Raw genomic sequence first — 10357 nt, forward strand, 5'->3', positions numbered from 1 at the left:
CCCCCTCCGCCCTCGCCGCCGCCGCCCTCGCCGGCGCCGCCCAGCCCGCCCCCGCCCTCGCCGTAGCCACCCAGCCCGCCTCCGCCGAGCCCGCCGCCGCCCTCGCCTCCGCCGCCGTCGCCGCCGCCTCCTTCGCCACCACCGCCTTCGCCGCCGCCACCCTCGCCGAGATGCCGCCGAGATTTTGAGATGCTATTGAGATCTTTCACGACGCGTCGTAGTGAGTCGAGTGTCATGGTGTGCATCGCTTCAGGTGTCGATCAAGCTCGGATCGCTCGAGATCTTGCGCGACGCCTCGATCAAGGGAGATACAATCTACTTCCCGCACGACGGGCCAAAGGAAGCGGCGGCCACGCTCCGCGAGGCGGCGTGGCTGCGGGGCGCCGACTGCCGCGCGCTGTTCGTGGGCGCGGACGATAAGCACGACAAGCTCGCCCAGTGGCTGCTCAAGCGCAACGACATCCAGGTTTGCCCGCATCGGTGCCACAATTACTTGGCGCTGTACGCTGCCATCGACAGGGCGATGGGCAACCCCAAGGTGACGGACGCGCCTTCATTCGACGCGGTGCGGAGCGAGCTCGGTGACATTGGTGCGGGACTGGTCGCCGATGCGCGCCACACAACCACCGGGCTTGCGCAAGCCGTCGAGGCCACCGCCCAGGCAAGTGCCGATGACGTGGCGCAGGTGGCCAACCCGGAGGAAGCGGACGCCTTCTCTCGCGTCGTGCTGCTGTCATCCTCCGACACGCTGCCTGACTCGGCGCTCTCCCGTCTCAACGCCTTCACCGCAGGGCTGACGTCGCGTGGCGGCTCCGATCATCTCGACCCATCCGCCGACGCCGCCGAGGGTGCAGCTGATGCAGCTGCAGACGGCGCAGCTGATGCGGATGCAGCTGACGCAGCCTCGGCGGCGTCGCAAGCTGACGCAGCCGCGAGGAACGAGAGCGCCGGCGATGTCCACGTGCGGCGTGCCGCGCGTTCGGACGAGCCGCTCTCCGAGTTCAACGGCAACGGGCTCAACTTGATGCGCATCTTCCGCGCCATCTGCCCGCTCCTGCGCTACCAGGAGAGCACGCGAGACGACGGAACGAGGCACATCCGCTCGTGGCCGCTGCAGGCCAACGGCACGCTCTCTGCCGCCGACACTCAGCAGGCGGTGGCGCGACGAGTTCGGTGAGCGCTTCAAGCGCGGCGAGGACGTTCCACTCCCGCCGCTGAATCAGCGGCAGCGCGCCGCCGGCCGCAGGCTCCTGCCCGTCCTCCGTCGGATGGGCGCCGCTCAGCGTGATGGAGATGCGAGCCGCACACGCAAGGAGTACTCAGAGGCGGTGGCGCTTGTGCACCGGATGCACTACCTGCTCGTGGGCGCGCCAGGCACCGGCAAGAGCTTGCTCCTACGCGCGCTGCTGCAGCTAATGGACGAGGAGGACCTGGGCTGCGCCATCTTCTCGGCGTACACCGGCGTCGCGGTGACGGCGCTGCCGCTGCCCGCTGCCACGTACTGCAAGCTCACCGGCATCCCTGGCGACGCGGGCTCGACGCTCGAGGATCTGCCGGCGGCTTCTGACCGAGCGCAGCGGACGTTCAACGCAATCGTGGGCGACGCGCACCGCCTCATCATGATCGTGCTGGACGAAGCCTCGTTCCTTGGCACGCCGCACCTGCACCACCTCGACCAGCGGCTGCAGCAGCTGCTCGGCTGCAAACTGCCCTTTGGTGGCCTGGTTGTCGTGCTCGCCGGCGGTGCGTGCCTGCCCCTGCGTGCCTTGCCACTTGCGCACAGCCCGTCTCCCACATGTTTGCTTACGTTTACTGGCGTGTATGCACAGACTTCCACCAGCTGCAGCCGGTGAGCGGCTACGCGCTGCACACCTCGCTCGTGCTCGAGGCTGTGCCCGATGCCGACCTTGAGGCGCTCGGCATCACCGGCAAGAAGAGTGACGTCGGCGCGGATCGCAAGGGCACAAAGCTCCTCGCCGAGTTCCAGCGGATGCTCCTGACCGAGCCGATGCGCGCCGCCGATGACAAGCGCCTCGCCAAGAATCTGGAGTGCCAGCGCGATACCACCTGCCCGCAACCCGTGACGGAGGACTTCATCGACTTGCTGATCTCGCAGCAGCTCACCGCCGACGCGATCCAGCGCGAGGGCGAGCGTGCCGCCGCTGCGGCGTCGGCGCGGCACCCGCTACTATCTCCGGCTGAGCTCGAGGCTGTGGCCGAGCGAGCGCGGACGGCGCTGCGCTTCGCCAAGATTGGCGTGCTGTCGCAGCGCGAGCGCCACGCCTTCAACCTGCTCCAGGCTCGCCTCTTCGCGCGTCACCATCGCCGGCCACTCTTCTGGTGGAAGCAGCCGCTCGTGGGCGTCGCCGCCAGCTACATCCACTGGGACGGAGACCGAGCGGGCCTACCTCGAGGAGCGCCGGCCTGTGCTTCCACTTTGTGGAAGGCGCGCCCGCGAGCATCACCTCCAACATCGAGACGGGGCGCGGTCTCGTCAACGGCTTCGACGCCGAGCTGCACTCGCTCACGCTCGCTGGAGACACCACACTCGACAACTGCCTCGCCAACACGGTGTGGAACGACCAGTACGGCATCTGGGAGGTGCAGATCGAGCCGCCGCTCTCCGTCAACGCGATCCCCGACGTGTCCGACGAGGCGCGACAGACGCTGCTGGCGCGTGACGCGTCGCTCTTCGATGAGGAGCTCGTCGTGCCAGTGCTGGTTGGCAAGGCGTCGGCAACGTACGGCGCGGGTGGGCGTGCCCAAAGAGCTGCGCATCAACAAGCACCAGATCGATCTGGCGTTCGCCGTGACAGACTTCAAGGTGAGTGGGTGCCCAAGCCGTCGCGCCGCCCACATTAGCAACCAACCAAGCCAATCTTCCGCGCGCTGCAGGTGCAGGGCAAGACGCTCGATTACTTCATCGCGAGCCTCGGCAAGCGCGGCGCCGGCGTCTACCCGAAGCTCAAGCTGGTCGACTTGCACGTGCTCGTCTCGCGAGTTCGCCTTGGTGCTCGCCTCTTCGTTATCGGCCTTGACCCCAACGACGTTGACCACCTGCGCCAGCTACGGCCGTCGGAGGTGCTGGGCATCTGGGAGCACGGCTACAACCAGATCACGGAGATGTGGGAGCCGGAGCTCGCGGCCACCTACGCCGCGGAGCGCGTCGCATCGCGGCGGGCCGCCGAGGCCAAGGGCCGCAAGCGAAAGCGGCAGTCCGGCGCGTGACCGCACTTGGGGGCCGCGCCATTGCAGCTGTGTCATGATAGATAGATAGATCATAGAAAGCATGAAGCATGTGCATGACGTCATGATGGATAGATAGAAAGCATGAAGCATGACGAAAGGTCTCCAAAAAGGAATCTCAAAACGAAGAGGACCTCAAAAAGAAACTACGCTCGCTTGGCCTCCACTTCGTGATCATGTACGTGCCCGTGCTCGCGACCATCTTTTCGATCGTGCCGCTCACGCTCAACGACTGGCTCCTCGTGCTCGCCTTCTCCTTCCCCGTCATCATCGTCGACGAGGCGCTCAAGCTCGTCGGAAGGGTGCGCGAGCGCGCGGCCTTCCATCGGCGCATGGAGAAGGAGGAGTAGAGGGGCGCGGGGAGGGGCGGCAGGGGCGGCACACGCCGCGGGGCGGCTGCGCGCCTCAGAACCGCGACGGTGCTTCCGCGGCAGCGCCGCGGCCAGCGCGGCCAGCGCGGCCCCGACGGGTTCTATTGACATCTCGCCGCGGTCTCCGTCCCGTCGGCTTGGGGGGATGGGGAACGTCGAGATTGATAAGCGCAGCAGGCGCGGTGTCAGAGAGCGGGCTCGGACTCGCAGTGATTGGATTGTTTCGGGGGGGTTCCTCTTTCTTTGGTAACAGCTGTTGCGACGGTACCCCCCACAACCAAAAAGATGCCCCGCCTCGAGTGCCCCGCGATATCCCACACACGGCCTATACGCCAAAAGGCGGCAGCGGGCCAGCATCAGAATCGTCCGTCATATGCGTGTTCCGTTTTCCCAAATCACGATGACACAACCCGCATGATTAATTACTTGTGTCGCTAATGTTCAAACAAGCGGTCGTGTCGTGCAGCTCGGGTGCTGGGGGGGTCGTGGGAGCCGCTCGGGACCATTCTAAAGGCGTGTGTTGGTAGCTGGGGCCTCGAAAGCGCCCCCGGGGCCCTCTGCAGGACCTCTCTGGAGCCCCAAAACGGCGCCTGCAGGGCGGCTCGCGGCTTTGAGGCTCGTAAAACGGGTGCCGCTGGCATCGTCCCGATGCGTGTGTATCACCACATGCCGATATCGCGCACGAGTCAGCCGCGAGAGTCCGTCCAAGCCTCGGAACGAGCCCAACGGGGCCTTTTTGGCCCCTCGGCGCCTTCTGCCGACCTTTGGCGCCCGATTTGGTGCCACCCTGCGGTCTTCAGACGCATCTGAGGTGCTCCCATGATGTTTCTACATCGGGACGTGTCGTGGTCTGACAATCGAAAGCGGCAGAGAGCACACAACCACCCAAGCACGCACCCACGACAGACACCCGTCGCTGTTTTGGCTCCTGCTGCACACACCTAGCAGCTACTAGAGTCCGTCCGGTCCCCCGATTGGGTTCTCCGCACTCCCCGCGTCTAGGAGGAGCTGCAGGATCGCCGCCTCGCGCGCCTCCCCGTCCCCTCTCCTGGACGCCTCACCACCGTCAGTAAAGTCGTGGAGGAAGGCGCCAGCGTCCCCGAAAGGGTTAGCGCCTGTCTCGGCGTAGGCCTGCAGCAGCCCGCGGAGTCGCAGGCGCTCCTCGGCGATGAAGACGCCATTCGCCCGCGAGGCGTCTCGCAGGTCGCTGCCTCTCAACCCCGACAGGTCGCGCAGCGGCGTCCCGCGCAGCAAGAAGAGGTGCAATGGGTCCTGGAAGTCACCACGCGCGACCCACGCGTGGAACCTTCCTTGACGGACCACGCCCTCCACCTCGCGCAGCCATTTCACCTCGACCACGCGCACTTTGATCTTTGTGATGAGGTCGGTCGACAGGTGTGTGCGCATCGCAGCTGCCGAGGGCTAACATGTCCACGCGCCCCTCAACGCGTGTGGTCGGGAGCGACTGGCGACACACTCGCTGTCAATACTTACAAGTCAGGCAGCTGGCCTCGAGCAGTTCGAGCCAGCCTCGACCGAGTGTCGGGCGTTGAGGGAGGCGGCGCTTCGCGGCGCTGGTATAGTTTTCCGGTCCGATTTTCGGGGTGCTCTGTTCACGGCACGGAAAAACTCCTCCGACTCTCACGCCTGCAAGCCGACCGGGGCACCGGAAAACTATTCCGAGCCGGCGGTCCTCGCGTCCGACTGGGTGAGTGACTCGTGAGCCACCCCGACACCGCTCGAACCGCCTCTCCGCGTCGGCGTCCATGCCGCGGGAACACCCACCGCGATGACGACATGCTCGAGCTCGCCGCCGACAAGGTGCCCGACTTGATGGCGTCCAAGCACTACGAGGGCGGCAGGACGACGGCGGCGGTCGCCTTCAACAACGGCTTCTCGTTCGCCCGCTCGCGCCTCGGATGCTACTGCTCGCCGCCGCCGGGGGGGTCCTGCAGCCACGTCGGCTGGAACCCCTGCGAAGAAAACGGCGGCACCGGTTGGACGGCGCGCGTCCTCCGCGTCGAGGAAGGAAACTGCCTGCTGGCCTTCCCGCACTCGCGCACCGCGACGGGCCTCGCCTTCGCCGACGAATGGCTGTCGTGCGCCGCCGTGCGCCGGTCACCGCACCAGCCGAGCCTGCCGTTTCGGCGCGGACCCTCTCTCGCCGACCTCCGGCGCGCGCGGCCAGCCGATCGCGAAGCTGGGCCCGAGTGCCCAAGCAATGTGGGTGGTACGAGCGCCAGCCACCGCACGGCGCACTCGCCAGGGGCGGCTGGCGACCCTACGCCTCGCATAGCCAAGTGCGTGCGCCTCGCGGTGCTCCTCAACTCCTGCCAGGCGGTGGCGGGCATGAGCGTGCCTCATCGGGCGACAGCCCCGCTGCCCGAACCAGCCTCCCAGAGCGCCCCCGTCATGCTGCTCGCCCTCGTCGTGGCCGCTCTCGCCGCCGCCCTCTGGCGGACGGCTGTAATCGCAAGTGCCGGCGACTCGACTGCGCCGACCACCGCCCTCGTGGCGTCTCCGCCACCAGTGAAGCTGATCGCGCAGGGGTCGACGACAGCTCCCGGCACGCGGTAACAGCGCTCAAGTGCGAAGTGCCCGTCGTCCAAGACATGTCTTGTTGGTCCTATTCTCTGGCAGGACGGGAACGAGATGATAGTAGGGAGTAGAAGAAAGCAAAGAGGAGCCCTGCGCACGCACGACTCCGCAGGAGAAGCCCCTCCCGCCCGTGCTTGCGCAGCGCAGCCTCACAGAGAACTGCGGCCGCCAGCGACTGAGCCAGTCTCGCTGGCGGACGGGGGAGAACACAACGAAGGGCCGTCCGAAACACAATCACTAAGAAGGGACGTACGGACGTCCATCACTGGGATGAGATCGGGAGATATGTCTGAGACATGTCTGCCGAATATCTCCCGACTCTACAGCCGCCCACAGGAGCGCCGCCTCAACACGGGGTCTCGGCTCTATCGAGCCATGCTAGCTCCAGCCGCAGCCCCACCCGGCCGCCCGAGGGTGTTCCCGCAGGCAGAGAAGACTAATCCTGGGGGAAGCAACCGTCCTGTCTGGACTAGTCTTGTGTTTCTGCTCGATTTTATGTCGTTTCGCTCCATCACGCTCTCGTTCCCCTCGATGCTGGCGTTCGCCGCGCTCCATTGCCTCACGCGCGCGTCCTCTTTGCCGATGGCAGCGTTCATGGCTTCCCCTCACGCGGAATTTGTGCTCACTGAGCCCGCAAGTGCCGAGTCTTACGCACCTCCGGACCTCACACCGTGTCCTACGAGGTGAATGTTGATCTCGCAAACCTCGCCTTCGACTCGCTCTCCGCTTCTACGAGAGTGAGTCGACCCTCTGTCCCTCTCGACGTGCTCTGCATCGGCCGCTGGCACGCCCTACGCTTCTCGGATCGCCGACAGCAGCATCGGCTCCAACGTGCCGCTGACGCACCGTCGCACGGCCGGCAATCCGATCTTCGAGCCGCCCACGCTCTCCCCGACTACGTGGGCGACTCCACGCACCTGTCCATCGTCTCGCTCCTCGATGACGACGACACCCTCGCCTGTGGCATCTGGCTCTGAGATCGTCCACGGCTTCACTTCCAGCACGCCTCTCTTCCACGATGCGTCAACTGGGACCCGACTCGTGCTCGTACCTGCTGAAGCCACCAACAACGCCTCGCAGATCGACCTTGTCTCTCTCACCGGCGCGCCGTGGGCCTTTGCCACCTTCGTCTCCTCCAGCAATTTTACCGCTGGCTCCCCCCGCGCCGGGTTCTACATCCCCCGCCTTGTGTCGATCACGCCGCCACAAACGTCGACCAGCAGCGAGTGCGGTGCCGCCTTTACTGTTCAGCAGGTTGATCTCCGCGCCGCGCTGCAGCAGCAGCTCGACCACCCGCTCGTGGCCGCTGTTGGCGGCGTCCATCAGCGCGGTGACGCCATTGCTGTCCTGCAGGTTGGCATCCGCGCCGCGCTGGAGCAACAGCTCGACCACTCCTCGTGGCCCTCCTGGGCGGCGAGCATCATCAGCGTGATGCCGCCCACATCACCCGCCCCGCAAGTCGCATTGACCCGCCCGCCGCTTTCGAGCCACGCCAGCAGCGCCGCCTCGTCGCCTCGCCAGGCCGCTTTCCGCACCGCCACTTCTCACTCGAATCCGGAATGCGTGTGCGTAGTACGTGGGGCGTAGCGCGCCTGGAGAGGCACACCCCGATCGGCCGAAGGTGGATGCAGAAGACAGAATCGTAATACGCAAGACATTTGTAGCTCATTCAGGCGCCACTTGGCTCGGGCACGACACCGAAATACGCGACGTCTGGCCGACGCACTATGGATCGCGGGCGCGTATTTACATAACATGGCCGATCTGTGCATTCTGGGCGACTACATATGCGTAGCAGTACAGACCACCTCCGCTGCACTGAGGTGTCCGAAAATTCTTTTTATCGTCACTGGGCTTTGCCAGTGCGCGCCACCAGTCCCGTGCCCAGTGTCGTGCGAGGGAGTTTGTTGTAAAATCTTTTTTGTCGGGTACGGGACTGGCCTCGAGGGACTGGCACTGCAAAGGCGACGGCTTCTAATAGAAGCCGTCGCCCTCACAGATGCCGTCCTCCTCACAGAAGGCGTCGTCGGAATGGTAGTCAGGCGGACGAGACTATCCCTGATCCTGCTGAACAAGCTCCTCTTGTAGCTCGATCGGTCACACCGCCATCGCCGTCGGGGAGAGGGGGGACGACACTGCCTCGGCAGCGTGCACCTCGATCCTGTGCCGTGTTTGTTATGACCCCCCCCAATGAACACACCAGCGAGGGAGGGCGAGACGATCGGAGGGGTCCCGTACCATGCGGAATCGACCCTACTCGAGTATCAAGTGCTCAAGTGCTCAAGTCAGGCGGATGGTCGAATCCGCGAGCACCGTGGTGCTCGCCGAGAGGACCATCCCCATCATCCTCCGACTCCATCCCCCCCCTCCCGTCGCTCCCGCCGCGCCTCCAGTCGGCATGCGCCTCCAGTCGGCATGCGTCGTATATCTCACATTTACTTGATAAACCAGCCGATCCAACAATCCTTTCGGTTTATCGGGACGCGCCGGGATATCAAGTAAATGCCAGATGAATATCGTGTGTAACGACGCCCGGCCACAGCAGTGCATGTACATGCCAGTCGAGGACCTCGCCGCGGCGCACTGGCGCCGCTTCGTCTACCTCAAGCTGGCGCGTCGATGGCACGCGCTCTGGTGTCGCTGGAGCCCGAGCGGCGAGCTGCGCTCCGTCTTTGATGCCGAGCGGGCCTTTGAGCCGACGGGAAAAGGCTGCTCGATGCAGGTCGTGTACCACTACCGCGACGAGCGCGGCACGGTTGCGGAGGGTCCGCAGAGCGGCCCGTGGCACCTCACCGAGGAAGCCTGCAGCACGCCGCACGGGATGCTCCACCCGGCCTCGCCCGAGATGACGACGCTGCTGCTGCCCGGAGGGCCGAGCGCGTGGTGCATGAGGCGGAGCCCGGCGGGCACTCCCTGCGCCGCCGAGCTCTTCCTCCACCACGGCGACCACCTGAGGATGAGCGCCGGCGTCGTCCACTCCGCCGACGGAACGCTGCAGCAGCTCGCCCTCGTCCGCGAGGACGCTCGTGGGCCGTGGCCTTCGGCCGCCGCCGCCGACGGCTGGTCCGAGAGCTGCGAGGCTGCGGCGGTCTGCGGCGCGGAGCTGGAACGCGCGCTCGAGCGGGCGGCCGCGCCGACGCGCGCGCCCGGCTCCGGCTTCGCAGTCAGCGCCTCGCTCGAGCAGCGCTCGCTGGCCGGCGCCGCGTGGCATAGCACGAGGGTTGGGTCGGCGGCGGCGGCGGACGCGGTGCTGCTGTGCGCCGGCGGGACAGTCGCGGTGGTGGCGCCCGCGCGGCGCGTCGCCAACCAGCCCTTCTCCAGCGCCGCCGCGTGGTGGCCTCCGCAGCACTCGACGGCCGACAGCGGCGAGGGCGAGGCAGGCGGCGGCAGGCGGCTGTACACTGTCGAGGCGCACTGGGATGCCGAGGGCGGGCTGGCGGAGGTGCGGTGGCTCGTGTTTGAGGCGTGATGGGAAGGGCCACACACCGGCGGCTGGTCTCCGCCATGGAACCGCTGTCAGTGTGAGCGAGTCTGGTGAGCCAGCAGGGCTGTCAGAGGAGACAGAGATATACACATAGTCATAGAGCCGTAAGAGAGAGCGCGCGGTGTGTGTGGAAAGTGTTAGCCCTTTGATATTTTTAACAGCAGAGCCGCAAACCTCAAAAAGAAATTTCTTTTCGTGTGAGAGTGGAGTGGAAGCCGTCGCCCGCAACTGGCCTAATAAATAAATTTAAATCAGTAACCAGCCTCCGGTGGGGCCCCCCGCTACCATCCAAACCCGAGTACCGGTCTACTATCATAGATAGAGGCTCAAGTGTGACATAAGTCCACACACATACGACATACACATACACAAAGCAACTCTCACGACACACGGGCACCGGGTGGAGCGGCGGCGGCGGCAGCAGCACGCGCGGGCGGACGGATTCGGACGGGGCGGAGCAGCGACCGCCTGGGCGGCCGCTGCTCTGGCCATGCCGCTCCGTTTGGCGTTGGCCACGACGCTGCCTTTCGCCGCCGATGGCTGCTCTCGCGACCCTCTCGTTCGCGCCGTCTGCCAGAGCGCGCCGTCTGCCTTGTACATACCGGGGGAAGTAGACACCACAGATACGCACACACCGACGCCCGAAGTGCGAAGAAGG

The 10357-nt window shown here is 65.8% G+C and overlaps 4 protein-coding genes across 4 annotated transcripts; 3 read left to right on the top strand and 1 right to left on the bottom strand.

The window, feature by feature from the left end:
- Positions 1-3289: 3289 nt before the first annotated feature.
- EMIHUDRAFT_251608 (hypothetical protein) lies at positions 3290-3596 on the top strand (the record flags this gene model as incomplete). The annotated part of the gene is made up of 2 exons (XM_005791308.1): positions 3290-3298; positions 3348-3596. 2 exons carry the CDS (start codon positions 3290-3292, stop codon positions 3594-3596), a joined length of 258 nt encoding a protein of 85 aa, XP_005791365.1.
- Positions 3597-4568: 972 nt separating this feature from the next.
- EMIHUDRAFT_122137 (hypothetical protein) lies at positions 4569-5024 on the bottom strand (the record flags this gene model as incomplete). Its single annotated transcript, XM_005791309.1, has 1 exon — positions 4569-5024. The coding sequence occupies one exon, from the start codon at positions 5022-5024 to the stop codon at positions 4569-4571; it is 456 nt and encodes a 151-aa protein (XP_005791366.1).
- Positions 5025-5414: 390 nt separating this feature from the next.
- EMIHUDRAFT_251610 (hypothetical protein) lies at positions 5415-6194 on the top strand (the record flags this gene model as incomplete). The annotated part of the gene is made up of 1 exon (XM_005791310.1): positions 5415-6194. The coding sequence occupies one exon, from the start codon at positions 5415-5417 to the stop codon at positions 6192-6194; it is 780 nt and encodes a 259-aa protein (XP_005791367.1).
- A 2575-nt stretch (positions 6195-8769) lies between these two features.
- Positions 8770-9684, top strand: EMIHUDRAFT_251612 (hypothetical protein; the record flags this gene model as incomplete). Its single annotated transcript, XM_005791311.1, has 2 exons — positions 8770-9303; positions 9562-9684. The coding sequence occupies 2 exons, from the start codon at positions 8770-8772 to the stop codon at positions 9682-9684; spliced, it is 657 nt and encodes a 218-aa protein (XP_005791368.1).
- Between the last annotated feature and the right edge of the window lie 673 nt (positions 9685-10357).

The sequence above is a fragment of the Emiliania huxleyi genome, assembly GCF_000372725.1.
Source record: "Emiliania huxleyi CCMP1516 unplaced genomic scaffold EMIHUscaffold_1139, whole genome shotgun sequence".
Classification (NCBI taxonomy): Eukaryota; Haptophyta; order Isochrysidales; family Noelaerhabdaceae; genus Emiliania; species Emiliania huxleyi.